Below are 14,899 nucleotides of genomic sequence, written 5' to 3' on the forward strand. Positions count from 1 at the left end.
AATCTTTGCAATGAGACTGGAGCTGTGGTGCTGAGGGTACAGAAGAGTCAAGGAACGTTTCGCTAATGTCGTTTTTTTGTTAGCCTTATTTTTCGTACCGCCTCACTCTCGCCGATTCTTTCGTCTCGTCGAAGTAACACCATTGATCATGTCCTATTACGACTCTAGCGCGTGGCAAGCTGTCTCCCCCGCACCTTCTTGGGATGCTCGTTCAGGTTAGTGCGACATTTTGTCTTGTTTGCAGCCTTCGACCTCCAGTCCGCAGTAAATGGTTCTATTCATGTTCCTGTATAGAACCATTTAATAAAGCGAATGCCAGGGAATTTTTTTTTTTGCAGGTTCGACCAGAAAACTGGAGAACCTGTGATGTGGCATCATTTTACTCTTGCAAACTGGATTTTGAACTTTGGCTGACTTTAAACTTGTAGTGGCCACTCCGCTATCTGTCGAGGAAACCGGTGCCTTCACGTCTCAGATCGATGGTGAGTTTCTAGGAAACAAGATTTTGCATCTTTTCGGCTGCTAACAGTAAAGCAGAGGTCGATCGTGCTCTGGATAATCTTATGAAATCTGGCAAGTTCTTCCCGGCTCGTCGCGAAGGCATGCCCATGCTCAATCCTAGCTTGCCTCATGCTCCTGCTACCCCGCTCGACCCCCGTATGGCTCAGCCTGTAGCCCGTCCGCCTTTTGCATCCATGGCTTCGGATCCTGACATTATGCGTTCGCCGTCTTCCATGGCAGGCTTGAACGGTTACTATGCGTCGCAGAGATTTCAAGCTGGACCCACGGCTCCGGCCCAGGGACGTGCGTCTGACCCTGAGCAGGTTGTTCAGATGAAGCGTCGGTTGGCTGCCGCCCGTGAACGTGATCTTCGCAACTATCACCAGGAGCAGCAGTTCAATCGCAGCATGTCTCCTGATACTTCAAGAAAGGTCTTCCAGCCACTACCTACTCCTGGCTTGCTCTCGGATCTTCCCGCATTCTCGGCAGCCAGCCTTGGCAAAGAACGTGTCATGTCCCCTTCGGCTCTGTCCGAGGATGAGCGTCGTGAGCTCATTAGCCGACAGCACCGTGCACTGTATGGCTTGAATGGTGATCCTGTTGGTCCTGCTTCTGCCGCCGAAGAGCAGAGCTTTTTGAGGTCTTCTGGGACTCCATCTGTTTCGTCCGAGCGATTGTCTCCGCGGTTATCATTTGATCCGTTCCAGCAGTCTGCTCCGCAATCTCAACAGCAGGTGCAGGCTCATCAGCAAGCTCAGCAGCTGAAGCAGCAGCAACAACAGCAGCAAATTCAGTCTGGATCTCGTGCCTCGGGTTCGACTTCCCCTGTCGGTCGTTCTCGCACCAATTCGAACGGTACTTCGTCCCCTTCTTCTCGTTCGGCTAACTTTAGCCTGTTTGACTCGACGACCACTCAACAATCTAACACTTCCGCCTCCTCTCCGGAACATTCTCCTCCACGAGTCCCTCTTGTGCGTGCAAACACATCTTCTGCGGTTGCTCCAATTGGCACTCGCCCTATTGGTCTCAACACCGGTTTGGCCAGTGGCCTTTCCAACACTCCTGTTAGCGCCGGTGCTATTGGCACTCGGCCGAACGCCTCGCAGTTTGGTCTTGGCTCGGAGTCTGACCCTTTCAGCCACCACTTGCCTGAGCGAACACCTTCGGCGGGGTCAAACCCTTCTGTTGCGGGTGAGCCATCTCTGTCCTCGATCACTGGTGGCAACCCGTCTTCGAACAACAACAACACTACTTCCTCTGCTTCTTCCACACCCACTTCTTCGTCTACGAACGCTATGGCATGGTCTTCAAAAGTTTGGGGTAATAAGGGATTGGGTATGGCTGCATCTGTTTGGGGTTAATAAAAAGCGTTATAAAATTGTCCAGGGTTATTCCGTTTCCAGTGTGTTTACGCGTGCGTATGGTGTGATATTTGGGCAAAAAGACGGTGTTTTAAAATTTGCGTTGAGGGTTTATGATTTGGTTTGATTTACGCGCTTTTTATTTACCGGTTTTTATATGTTGGTCGGGTCTAAATCTCTTTTTTGTTAATAATTTGCTATAGTTACACTATATTATATTGTTTCTTTAGTTACGGAATTGGGTTTACAAGGGTGTGCCGGGGCGGAATCGTTCAGTGTTTGTGTCATTTCCGTTAGGGTGATTTTGCGATATCTGTTAATTTTTGTACGAGCGCTTTGCTGTTGGATTTCTTTTGTTCTTCACCCGAAGTGCAACAGAAGACTGGCAATTTGCTTTTGTCGATATAAGTGTGTGTGTGAAATTTTTTTCACGTTGCCCATGGTCTTTTTTGTGTGGTGTTTCGTACATGTATACATAAAGGTTGGGTTTAAATAATCGGAGTTTGATTTACGTTTTTATTTTATATATTATTACTTCTGTTTAATGGTGTATGAAAAGGTACGGCATATTTTAAAATGCATTTCTTTTCGGTACGTTGAAGTTCTCCTGTGAGATATTTTAAACCATTATTTTGTACTTTGAATACTAGTTTGTATGTAGTAGCGTTGTATGTCGTAGTGATCCATCATGGGATTGAAAAAAATTTACTTTGTTATATCGTCTACGTCGTATTTTCTAATATGCAAACCGTCAGATACGTGCGCTGCGGGTTTATTTAGTTTTGTGATGCAATGCTACAACCGACAAGCGCGGCGCCCCAAAAAAAAAAACAAAAAAAAAGGCATGCACATGCAACCCTCCATTAATTTTCTAAGAACAAGAACACAAACACCAACCAAATGCTATGTGATTGTCTTTTGCTGAATTTTGCCCGGCTGCTTGATCTCGACGGCAGTGGCGTCTGGCTTGATGTAAAAAAGGCGATTCCGCCATTGGATTTCGGTGCCTGCCATGGCATTGATCCAGATGGGCAGGGCCATGGCCTCGCGTGCCAGCCAGGATACTATCCATCTAGCAGAGTCGTTCGGTCCGGATATTTGTTTCGGGAGTGCGAAGTATGGTGTCGGTGACGATTTCCTGGTTCCCGGGAGAGACGTGGCTGGGGGGTCGACGTTGCCGTGGCGATGTAGATTTGAGTATATCCAGAAATCACCAAGCGCCCACAACACCACGTGAAGGGAGAAGAACACGGTCCATTGTGCACCGGCGAGTATACTGAACGCTGTAGCACCCATAGCCCCGCAGAGAAAGCACTCCGTCATTGGCTCGACGAGCGTCGCGGCCAAGACGATGTACTTGCGCACGCGCAGCCAGCGCATGCGGCGGAAAAAGTAGTCCGCGAGCCCGGTATTCCCGACCGGCTGTATCACGGCATCGCAGTTCATCGCATGACGTCCGCCTGCCTGCCATAGTCCGTCGCCAATCTGCTGATCCTCGGCGATGAATTTGGCGAACGATTTGATACCAAGGGGAACGACTTTGTTGAGCTGCGACCGGCGGAACAAGTTGGACTTGCCCATTACACACGGCGCGACGGCGACCGTGTTGATTGCGATGTAGAACTTTGCGTGCGCGGTGGCAAGGAACATTTCGTCCAGGCGAGATCCCCAGTGGCCCGAGATATCTACGACAAGGGGCAGGTGGTGCACGAGTTGGATACTCGGGTTGGCTTCGAAGGTGTCAACTGCGCGACCGAGCGCGCCTGGCGTGACCCAGCAGTTCGAGTCGAGGATCCAGAGAATGTCGTGCTGCGCGACATCGTATGCGCGGATCAGGTTGTTCACTTTAGGATTCACCCCGAAATTCTCGGCGCCGATAAACAGCTGGGACGGAATATGTGGGTACTGCGCCATGATCTTCCGGACAACCGGGATGGCAGGGTCAGTTGGGCTGTCGACGCAGAGGAGAACTTCAAATTTCGGGTAGTCTTGCTCGAAAGCTGAAGAGATGCATGCTTCGAATTCGGGGTCAATGCCTTTGAGCGGACGGAGGATGGAGACCCCCGGTGCGCCGCCCAATCCGCGACGGCTCGATTTCGAGATGTAGAATCGTGTAAATTTGGTCCGTCTGTGACTGTGTCAGCATCGAAGAAGACCAGGGTCGGGCACGGAGCCATACAGTTGGTAGTAGCCTATCGAGCATACAAACCAAACAATGCAGTACCAGAACGCAAGAACGACCGCCATGACCTGAACGGCTGCGGTCGCGAAAGAGTGTACCATTCCGGCACTCATGTTATTCTATCCGCGACACTTAAACTGACGCGAAGGAGAATACAATCAGAAGTAATTTCGTCTATATTAGCGGCTCCATCTATATGCGCCGAGCTGGGGTCTGTTCAGTGCCTATTTCAAGTCACAGTCCGCAGAGACCAAACGAGCGGATCATTGACGGCTATGTTCTGCGTGGTCGCGGTATATAACAAGCCGACCGACTGGCAAACCTTTGCTTTAACAATCGAATCGGCAAAAGAATAGTGACAAAAAATGAAAACGACACCGGATAAAATTGTTCCGGGACGGGCCAGGTGAGGTGGTCTTGCAGGCAGCATTTGAATGCCGCTTGTAAACTTTGGAATAGACCCGCCAGAACAGGCGTGCACGTGACCAACTGGGCGTGCGATAAGCGGAGTGCGCGTCGAGGAAAGCGTGGTTGTACGGAATGTTGGGTTTCGAAAAGTCATATTTGTCGCGACGAGCCGGAGCAGTCGAGCCCTCGGCGCACGTGCAAGCGAACGCAAAATTACGCGTGACATGCCTACTCGAGGTGGACATATATATATAAGGATGGAATTTTTCACAAAATATCGCGCAGATGGGCGGCTTGTTCTGTTTCGCCCTAAACACGAATATCCTTGGAGACACTAGTGACTATGGTGCATATATAGCTATATACGATCAATAAATGTTGATAGTAATAGCAAATACAGATAACATGGCTGTCGAATGCCCTCGAGGATATATGACAGTCCAAGCAAGAAACGCTAAAGCATCTCGACAATACTTTGACGCCCTGAGATTTATCTTGACGTATGCAGGTCAAAGGAGTCAGGTCAAAGGAGTGTGCAATGGAATTTGTTCTCCATGTCCATGGCCATTTGATTCGTTGCTAATATTTGAGTTCGCGGAACATTCTCGACGACAAAATACAGATTCTGTTAGATAACGCACATTCAAATAATAACGGTCGACATCATTGGGAACTACTCTGTCCAATAAATTACCATAGAAACACAGTCTGAAAAAACGAGTAATTTAGCGTGAAGTCACGTGACGTGTGTAAATGATGCAGACGTACAGTTCCGTTCGATGACTCGTCTCGCGTGAACTTTTTTTTTTGTAGATTCGAAAGATTAGCTAACGGCATACAAACCCGACAACTCGTCCGTTTCAGCTGTACTAATTTGGCTGATCTGTTCAATACTTCCTCTGGAGGCCCCGCTAACGAATTGAGTGGCGTGCGCATAGTCCGGTAAACTAGCCAGCGCAAGATCGGGCATCTTGATTTCGGTGTATGTTATTACTCTGCGGTCGGCCGAACTTGATCCCAGTGCAATTGTTTCCAGGTGGGAGTATTGGAGCCTCGAACGCGAGAGCGGTACCGAATTTTGAACGGAGTGTCAGCTATTTCTGCTCAAGTCGGAGGCCGAGATCATCTAGAATTTTACCACGCATTCGCACGGTCAGGGAACTTTCGGCGAATTTTTTTACAATGTCTGCAGATGCGGATAGTAAAGTCAAGCAGCCCGCGTGGCATGTGCCAGAGGGCAAGCCGTCTGAATTGAAGTTGTTCAACACGCTTACTAGGACCAAGGTGAGTCTGTGTGGAAATACCGGTCGGTATGTAGTGGTGCTGACCATGCAAGACTCCCTTTATACCGATTAGCGAACGGAAAGTGACGTGGTACTGCTGCGGACCGACGGTTTATGATGCTGGGCATATGGGACATGCCAGGTGCGTGCAATATTTTAAGACGACGAGCTTGGGGGTTGAGGTTGTGCTGATGATTCACGTAGAAACTACGTGTCTACTGATATATCGCGACGAATCTTGCGAGATTATTTTGGATTTAACGTATTTTTTGTTCAGAACGTGACCGATATCGATGACAAGGTAAACGCGTCAATTTACAACTTGTTTGTGATTGCACTAACGGCTCTAGATCATTATACGAGCGAGGCAAAATTACCTGTACGGCCGCTACGTCGAGCAGAATCCGACACTTACACAAGCCGTCCTCGACAACATCACAGCGTCTTGGAAACTGTACGCGGAAACTAACCTCCCGGCCGCGCCCGCATCTTCACCGGCGGCCTTTGCAGAGTGGGCGTCAAAGGTTGATGTTCTGACTGAAGCAAAAGAAAACCCGAAATTCAGCATGCATTTCTCTGCTTTGAAATCCGCACACGGTGCTATCTCGTCTAGCGTCGCGAATCCGGAGACGTCCTCGAAGGAAGCGCTCGAGGCCGCCAAAGACGTGTTGATTTTGTTACTGGATAAAGAGGAAGGCGCAAGTGTCCGCGACCCGGCGATATTCAGAGACTTGCCGGCGTATTGGGAGGAACAGTTCAACGAGGATATGCGGGCCCTGAATGTGCTGCCGCCGACAGTGGTCACGCGAGTGTCAGAGTACGTGCCGCAGATTGTGGCATACGTAGCCAAGATGATGGAGAATGGATACGCTTATGAAGCGCAGGGTAGCGTTTATTTTGACACGGCTGCGTTTGAGAGCGGTGGAAAGCATGTGTATGCGAAATTACAGCCCTGGAGTCGTGGCAAGAAGGATTTGATTGATGAGGGCGAGGGAAGTTTGTCCGTCAAGACCACAGCTGACGGAAAGAAGTCGCCGTTCGATTTCGCGCTGTGGAAAGCAAGCAAGCCTGGTGAACCTGAGTGGGCGTCGCCGTGGGGTCAAGGCAGGCCGGGATGGCACATCGAATGCTCCGTCATGGCTAGCGAGACGATTGGCAGCCAAATGGACATTCACAGCGGTGGCATCGATCTCGCGTTCCCGCACCACGACAATGAACTGGCACAGGCTGAAGCGTACCATGAGTGCAACCAATGGGTCAATTACTTCCTCCACCCGGGCCATTTACACATCGAAGGCTTGAAAATGAGCAAGAGCTTGAAGAACTTCATCACGATTCGCGACGCGCTCAACAAGTACTCGGTCCGACAGCTGCGTCTCGCGTTCGCGCTGACGCAGTGGAATAACTCGTTGGATTTCAAGGAAGGGTTGATCAAAGAAGTCAAAACGTTCGAGACCACACTGAACAATTTCTTTGCGGTCGTGCGGGCGTTGATTTCGGATGAAGCGGCCGAGGTCAAGAAAGGCAGGCATGTGCCGCAGCGGTTCGGTCCGCCCGAACGACAGCTTTTCGACGACCTCGAGAGTGCGCAAACAGATGTGCATGCCGCCTTGTGCGACAACTTGTCCACGCCGCAGGCGTTACTGGTCTTAAGTTCGCTCGTGGCCAAAGCAAACGTGTACATCTCGGCGACGAAGGCAGAAGCCAGTATCCCGGCGCTGGCAGAGGTCGCGCGGTGGATAACCCAGATTCTGTCGGTCTTTGGTTTCGACGGGCGGGAAGACTCGATCGGGTGGTCGTCGGGATCGACCGAGAGCGTGACGGATGGGTCGTCGTCGGTGCATGACATCGCGATGCCGTACCTGAAGGCGCTGTCCTCCTACCGTGATGAAATTAGGCGCAAAGCAATCGCCAAGGTGCCCTATTCGGAGATATTGCAAGCGAGCGACCGTGTTCGTGACGAAGACCTGTTTGAGTTGGGCGTGTCGCTGGACGACCGGGAAGGGTCACAAGGCGCGCTAATCAAATTTGTCGACAAGGCCGAGTTGCTGGCTCAAAAGGCCGAAAAGCAAGCCAAAGAGAGCGCGAAGCTTGAACGGAAGCAAAAGTCAAAGGAGGAAGAAGAGCGCAAGTTGCGCGACCGTCTCGCCAAGGGCACGCTGGACCCGACAAAGATGTTTGACAACCCGGACGAGTTTAGTGCGTGGGATGACAATGGAGTGCCGACACATGACAAGGATGGCGCCGAACTGGCAAAGAGTCGGAGGAAGAAATTACAAAAGGAGTATGATGGGCAGAAAAAGCTGCATGCGGAGTATCTAAAGTGGAAGGAACAAACCGGGCAGGAGTTGTAATTTTAGACCGTGCATTAGAGGATTGGTGGCAAATAAATTGCTTCCATTTAATACATAACTTGTAGTGCCACATTTCAAGTCATAAACAAAGCTCATAACATGCAAATAACAAGAGAACCACCTTGCTTTCGCGCCTGTACAAGAACAAGAACACAAATTCCCAAAGGCCATACGAAACTTGAAAACCACAAACGACAAAAACAATATAGCAAATATCCATTTTAAATACACAACCGTTAAACCATAACTTCAGTGCTTATCCGCTCATGACGACATCCTGATCTTGGTCAAACTCCTGACGCTCATCCATAACTTCGACTTCAGCGGTAGGCTTGGTGGACGAACCCTCGCCGGCCATCTCGTCGTCCTCCATCTTGACGTCTTCCATGGTTTCTGATCCACCGGGCTGACGTCGGCCCATTCGATCGCACCAGCCTTCAGCTCGATCGAGAGTGTCACCGACAACGTGCATGACGCCGCCGAGCATTTGCACTGCCTCAGAAGCAAGGACAATGACGCGGTTGGCGTGCTCTCGATCGGAAGACTCGTTGTGGCAGTCTGACGTGTTCGATGCCCTCCGACTGTCTGGCAGTGCCGACGACGCCTGTGCCCAGCGTGACGGCAGAATGAGGAGGTACCCACGAACATGCGATCGTGCGGGCTCGGGCAGTGCCGCTCCCGCGTACGTCGACACGACGCCAACGACCTTTTTGATTGTTGCCACAATATCTGCCTTGGTCTCTGCTACCCTGGCAAGCAATTGTGATCGTCCTTGCTGCTGTTGTTGTGCTGTTGGCGCTCCAGATGACGAGTCGGCTGGCTGGGTGAGAGGAAGCGTTTGCTGGGAACGCTGGTGCTGCTCCTCGAGGAGCGCTTGGAGCGTGTCGACTGCTTTCGTGAGATGGGAATTCGCGTATTTGAGCCACTGCAGACAATAACGCAAGCTCTTGAGCGACTCCTCAGACATGGCGACGGTCAGTCCGGACGCGTTGGTGATAACAGTGTGCCACCGGGACGACGACGGGGACTGCGTCATATCGACATGGGTCCGTGGCGACAAAGGCGCCTGTTTCTCGACATCCGAGGAGGTAGACTTCCGTTCGAGCCGATCAAGTTGCCGTAGGGCGAATCCCTCGAGGGGCTCGAACCTCCTCACGACAGGTCGCGCGACGGACTCGACCATCTCAGCACCATATTTAAACCCGCGCGAATAGGATTTTCCAGACTCGTAGGCCTTGACAGCGGAGGAAACAAGAGTGTAGTTCGACATGCGGTTGAATAGCTCGCTTTGTGGCTGGGAGCGTTGTTCGACTTCAGAAGACAGTTGTGGTGCGTGATCGGGAGTTGATTGCTTGTCGGTTGTGTATTCTAATGAACGCGTTAGCAGATGCGGTTTGCCGCGATATGCACTACAACCACACAAGCCGTCGATACGAAGGACAAAACAGAAGCCACGTGAAGGTAGTAGATATGGACTGGGAGTGTCGGCCGGCGGCGGTGAAGCAACAACAGCAGCGTGACACAGGGTCCATGTGAAAGTAAGCACGCGCGAAACCCCGGTTGTGCTGACCGAGCAGTGCGACATCGCATCCATTGCCATACAACATATGCCCACTTTGCAATTAGAAATAAATCTATGACAAAATGGCAGGTGCCAATCGGCCCTTCTGTGGGCATAGACGTCATTGGTCCCAGAGTTGCACGTGAAAGCCCGCATACATTGCCAAAAAAGGCAAACCTCAATTATTTGCAGCCACGAAAGCTGGTATGTGCAACAGCTGTACCGACCACGACACGAAAATCTTCTGTTTGTCCTCTTATCGATCGACCGGCGGCTCGTGTAAAGACTGGGGTAGTGAGGTTGGAGTGACGACAGGGATACATACCACAGCGAAGATCCTCGAGAGCTTCTGCGGCGAGACGCACGTCGGGGTCGTCGATGGACAGACCGGATGTGAAGGACATTGTCTCATCATCGTCAGCGGAAGACGTGTATGCGGTTGTATTGGACGAGTAGGCGGACAGCGGCGTGTTGGACTCTGCATCGTAGTATGGGGCAGGGTGGTGTTGTTCCAGCGGGACGTTCTCGGGCAGACAGAGGGCGTGGATGGACAGTCTGCCGTCTGGCAACAAGCGCGGTGTGTCTGCTGCCATTGCCTGGCGTTGCTGGAGGGCGTTGTTATTGTGGAGTGGTTGCTGAGGTGATGAAGGGCCAGGCAGCAAGCACACTGGGCCAGAAGGCGAACAGATCCCACGATGAGATGGCGGCCTTTTACAGTTTCTTGCGCTGCGAAGCATCGTGAACGTGAGAAGGGCGGCTTGTTCTGGGTCGCTAGACCGGAGCAAGCCCGCGTGCCAGGTCATCTGCCCGCACAATAGCTGCCCACATACACTGCCAGAGACGGCTAGCGGAGCCTGGTAGTGTGTCGGACGGCGGGCTCCAAAACAAGGCAGGCTGCGGCTCGTGGATTGCTCGTGCTTGGGATTCGGTGTTTTCCGCGATTGCGGCCCAACAAATTCAACGGGCAATTTCGTCACAGCAACGAACGACGAGAGCTTGACGAACAACGCGCTAAGTTGTCATTCGCCCAGGTTTCTGCCTCGGCATCTTTCGGGTCTGGCCTTTGTATGCGACTCTCACGCTGTCGGCACAAGAAATGCGCGACCTAGGCTTCTGTCAAGTGCTTGCTTGTACTTTCTAGGGCGCCGCCACAGACTTCGACGTCAGCCTGCCATCAACTATCTGCGCCACGGTTATGGCTCATCCGCATTGCATTTCACGGCTCCAGATCACGTGCTCATCGGAGTCGGAGTCGAACTCGAACTGGGACGCGTAGGATTATTTATTACAATAAAACACGACAACAGCGACGACGACAAAGATCCACGATAGCGCCTCGTGGTCGCAATTGCACTACTCGAGTCCATGCCGCCAGTCGCTGCGCTGCGGACAGCGCTCGCTGCCGTCCAGAAACGCTTCCCTGCCCTGGGCAGCCTCCAGGGTCGCGCAGCTCTTGCCCTCGCATCCACGGATCCGCTCTACCCTACAAAGGTCGCCAGTACGTCTTCGTTTCAAAATTGCTCCATGGATTAGTTGTTGCTGAGCGTCAATTGCATAGTCATACCATTAGACACCGATCGGACGGTGACGAAGCGGGTGCTGGACTCACTGCTGCTGCTTGAGATGCCCCTATCTTATGGCAATTTAGCAAAAAACGAGCTAGAATGGCACGATACAATCAAAGCACGAACACTAGGAAAGGACTCGCGCGTACAGTACGTCTTCTTGTGCTTATATGATAATGGCAGACTGACAAGTCTTTTAGGGGTACCGGGCAATTATCAGAAAAAGTCACAAACTTCATACAAATGTTCGGCGTCCCTTCGCCATTCTTATTAAAGCATAACATCACTTTCCTCGAAAGCGTGCGCACTCCTGAATCGCATGAAGACATATACGAACCTTGTCATCTCCATTTGTTCGTGTCGGACAGCATCCCGTCCTTGACAGTGCGATTGCCTGAGACCATAATTCCCGCTCGACGGGTTCTCGATCTACCGTCGATACCAACCGACAATCGAAATATTTCGAGCTCAGCGATTGTGATTTCGACTGAAACCGCCGAATCTTTGTTACCTGCCGACCACGACTGGGCGCAAAAGTCAAACCTGACCACGCTCGCCAATGTCCTGGCGGACCGTGACGGGTTATTTCGCAATCTCGTTCGGACAGTCATAAAATCCTGCGAAGATTACGTCCGCGCGTCAAAAGTCTACGTCGACTCTAGTCTCCGAACACCGGCCGAAGGCGATGACACCCGCGACATAGTCGCGGCCCGCAAGAACTGGGCGCGGACTGCCCACACCGAGCTGCGTGACGTGCTTGTGCCGGGACTGGAAGCCTTCGCCAAGCAGTCGACGTGGTGGAAGTTGTACTGGGTCGTGGACGATTTGGAAGACGGCATTGGCGAGCGCACAGTGTTGCGGAATTTCCTGCCGACCGCAGAACGCAGTCTAGTGTTTGTGCTCGGCAGGCTGAGCACGGCACCGACGGTCCGGTCGACCGTGTCGTTACCCACACCCGTGTGGCAGACGTCAGCTATTCAAGACAAGATTGAGAATATCGGGACCAGTGTCGCGGACGCGAGGCGACAGGTGAAGGACGTGTTGTTGGCGACCCTACATGCGGACGCCCAACGGCTTGTTGTCTCGACGTTTCTACTGACCCAGCTGCCTGTCGCGCTCCTCGCTGCCGCGGGCTGGTGTTGGTTCGCGTACTCGGCGTACTCAATGTCCGGACTCGCGCTACTTGCACTTGTTTTGGGCTTCAAAAGAGTGCAATCCAGGTGGGACGCGCTCGTGTCTGCGTTTCACACGGACGTGCACGATGTGGCGAGAGCAGCCATAGACAAGGCTGAGGTCGAGATTTACGATGCGTGGGAAGTCAAGGTCGCGGATATGGAGACCAGGATAGCCGGACAGCAGGAGGTCGTGGATGCCTTGAAGAGGAACATAGAGTAGTAAAACGAAGATCTTGAAGCCAGAAAAAAGTTGGCCTCCTGTCATGTACATAGCGAATCACTTAGATTTAATGACTTGTTTGAATATGTAGTAAGTGTCACAGATAAACTCTAAGCCGCAAGTCGGAACACCTCTATGCAACCACAATGCCCAGCCAAGCAAATCTCATATACTATTTACAAACCCACTCTCGTAGACCATCCTTCCCAATCTATATGCAACCGCTCAACCGCTCAACCGCTCGAATGTCTCAATAACCAAACATTCGTCGCCAAACAAACAACCATAATAAACACGCCCCAGCCAGCCAGCGCCAAACTAGCGTACTTGATAAAGTATCCCTCGCCATCGATATCCCTCACCATCTCCCTCTCGCCGGCCGCGTCCTCAAACTCAGGCGTCACGAGTCGAACTGCATGTCGCGTCGGGCCAGTGGCCGCGCCGGACGCCACCGACTCGTCGTCGTCTTTGACATCAGGGATTGGCAAGTGGTACGGTGATCCCAAGAGCTTATAGCCGAAAATGCCCGGCAGGATAAACGAGATCGAGGTCGATCCCGTCGCGCCCACGAACGCGAGCACGGTTTCGAGCGACGAGACGGCAATAGCGACGACGTACGACAGCGATATGATCACGGCCGTAAGCACCACAAACCGTCGCTTCGGAATCGACGTCTTGTGGGCCGCTGACCGCACCGCCGACGATGGCGGCGGCAAGATAAAGTGCGTGTAAATGTGGTCTAGCGACGCGCGACATGGGTGGCACTGTAACGGGTATGAAAATAGCACGAGGATGACGATCGCGGCCCGGCCCACGGCTGACGAAAACGAGCTCGCGTACATGCCGATGATGTTGCCGCCGACATTGTCGCCGTACGACAGATAGCCCGTGAACCCGACCAGCGTGTACAAAATAACCGCCGACCCGATCGACGAGAAGATAATAAACACCACGTTCGGCGAGCGGCTGTCCCTCAACTCGTTCACGATCGAAAACATGTTTTGATGGCACGTGAAGCCGAACACGACGATCGGGAGCGTCGAGAGCACGCCGGAGAGTGAGGACGGGCCGATCGAGATTGCGCCCCGGTACGGAATCGTGTCGCCGACTAACCAGTGTCCGATAACCAAGACCGTCAAGTACCCGATCGCGACCAACGCGATCACGGACGTATACTTCAACGAATCCAGCCGCCGCAGGAAGCAAAGCGGCGTCAACGCAACCATGAAAAACGAGATCCAAAATGTCCTCGACACGAAGATCGTGTCGCCTACATTTCCGTCCGAGAAATAGAAATCAGCGATAACCTGTGGCATTAAGTCCCCAATAATAATCAGATACGACACGCCTACTCCAAAGCATTTAACCGCGATGGCAGTGTCGAACAGCGCGGCGAGAGACGGGTACGTCTCCTGGGCGATGGCGAAAAATGACGCCGAACCGCGGTCTAGATACCGAGAGCACCGGTACTGCAGAAATAAGCCTGCGGCTGCCGTAGAGCCGGAGATTAGAATGACAAGAAACCCCAGAAACACGCCGTCGTTCTTAATGGCGTACGGCATGGCCAGAATACCGGCTCCTAGTATTAATCACGCGTTAGTACGACGGCCCTCGCCACCCTCAGCGAATTCGACGAAAAAAAACTCACCAAGGATGGTATTCGACAAATTCGCGATACTAGATGTCAACCCGGCGGTTCCGACATGCAATTTGCCATGATTCGCGAGCGCCTCGTCCTCGAATTCGTCGTCGGAGATGTGATTGACGTTGAAGTCCTCGTCTTCGTCGTTTTCGACGTATTCCACGGCGGCAATGCTACTATTCGGCATGTGTGCATGCGGAAGCAATGTTGTAGAATCCACCGCCATGACTTCGCAATAAATGAGATCTGTCGAATGGGGACCAAAGGGAGTGCGAGATGACTAAACTGATTGTCGTGTACGCGGCCGGACGCAGGAATGATGAATATCCCAACCCTCCAACTTGTCCCACGCACTCTTCAGAAGCGCAAGTTATACAATAAGTATCTAACTTCAGCAGCGGGAGGCGTACAAAATATCTGTCAAAATAATCTCTCACAGGGCCTCCCGTGCGGTTCTTATCAAAATTTCTATAGTTGGACGACTCGGGCGCACCGATGATGTAGCCAGAGTTTAATATTGCGCAAGCATATCTCCACTGCAACTAGATGCAAGTCTGTGTCACCCCGACTGCCGCCTGACCGGTACTAACCCCGCAAGATTTGTTAAGCCCGTCTTGTGACTGGTACGAACCCCGCTGCTAGCTGTA

At 52.1% G+C, this 14,899-nt stretch overlaps 6 protein-coding genes across 6 annotated transcripts; 3 read left to right on the forward strand and 3 right to left on the reverse strand.

Annotated features, from left to right (window-relative positions):
- Nucleotides 1-148: 148 nt before the first annotated feature.
- On the forward strand, nt 149-1,862 carry POJ06DRAFT_238527 (uncharacterized protein; the record flags this gene model as incomplete). The annotated part of the gene is made up of 3 exons (XM_056185997.1): nt 149-215; nt 429-482; nt 538-1,862. The coding sequence occupies 3 exons, from the start codon at nt 149-151 to the stop codon at nt 1,860-1,862; spliced, it is 1,446 nt and encodes a 481-aa protein (XP_056043216.1).
- A 728-nt stretch (nt 1,863-2,590) lies between these two features.
- On the reverse strand, nt 2,591-4,521 carry POJ06DRAFT_210939 (nucleotide-diphospho-sugar transferase). Its single transcript, XM_056185437.1, has 2 exons — nt 4,042-4,521; nt 2,591-3,990 (listed from the first exon to the last, which is right to left on the reverse strand). The coding sequence occupies exons 1-2, from the start codon at nt 4,155-4,157 to the stop codon at nt 2,766-2,768; spliced, it is 1,341 nt and encodes a 446-aa protein (XP_056043217.1). The 5' UTR covers nt 4,158-4,521; the 3' UTR covers nt 2,591-2,765.
- Nucleotides 4,522-5,863: 1,342 nt separating this feature from the next.
- Nucleotides 5,864-8,089, forward strand: POJ06DRAFT_281905 (tRNA synthetases class I (C) catalytic domain-containing protein; the record flags this gene model as incomplete). Its single annotated transcript, XM_056189982.1, has 3 exons — nt 5,864-5,877; nt 5,940-6,036; nt 6,086-8,089. 3 exons carry the CDS (start codon nt 5,864-5,866, stop codon nt 8,087-8,089), a joined length of 2,115 nt encoding a protein of 704 aa, XP_056043218.1.
- A 256-nt stretch (nt 8,090-8,345) lies between these two features.
- Nucleotides 8,346-10,054, reverse strand: POJ06DRAFT_198420 (transcription factor Opi1; the record flags this gene model as incomplete). The annotated part of the gene is made up of 2 exons (XM_056185110.1): nt 8,346-9,457; nt 9,976-10,054. The coding sequence occupies 2 exons, from the start codon at nt 10,052-10,054 to the stop codon at nt 8,346-8,348; spliced, it is 1,191 nt and encodes a 396-aa protein (XP_056043219.1).
- A 650-nt stretch (nt 10,055-10,704) lies between these two features.
- POJ06DRAFT_116428 (uncharacterized protein) lies at nt 10,705-12,727 on the forward strand. Its single transcript, XM_056184167.1, has 3 exons — nt 10,705-11,148; nt 11,209-11,365; nt 11,416-12,727. Exons 1-3 carry the CDS (start codon nt 11,016-11,018, stop codon nt 12,608-12,610), a joined length of 1,485 nt encoding a protein of 494 aa, XP_056043220.1. The 5' UTR covers nt 10,705-11,015; the 3' UTR covers nt 12,611-12,727.
- On the reverse strand, nt 12,683-14,741 carry POJ06DRAFT_254456 (transmembrane amino acid transporter protein-domain-containing protein). Its single transcript, XM_056187777.1, has 2 exons — nt 14,259-14,741; nt 12,683-14,189 (listed from the first exon to the last, which is right to left on the reverse strand). The coding sequence occupies exons 1-2, from the start codon at nt 14,476-14,478 to the stop codon at nt 12,844-12,846; spliced, it is 1,566 nt and encodes a 521-aa protein (XP_056043221.1). The 5' UTR covers nt 14,479-14,741; the 3' UTR covers nt 12,683-12,843.
- Nucleotides 14,742-14,899: the final 158 nt, after the last annotated feature.

Source organism: Lipomyces tetrasporus (genome assembly GCF_029532465.1).
Source record: "Lipomyces tetrasporus strain NRRL Y-64009 chromosome Unknown POJ06scaffold_6, whole genome shotgun sequence".
NCBI lineage: Eukaryota > Fungi > Ascomycota > Lipomycetes > Lipomycetales > Lipomycetaceae > Lipomyces > Lipomyces tetrasporus.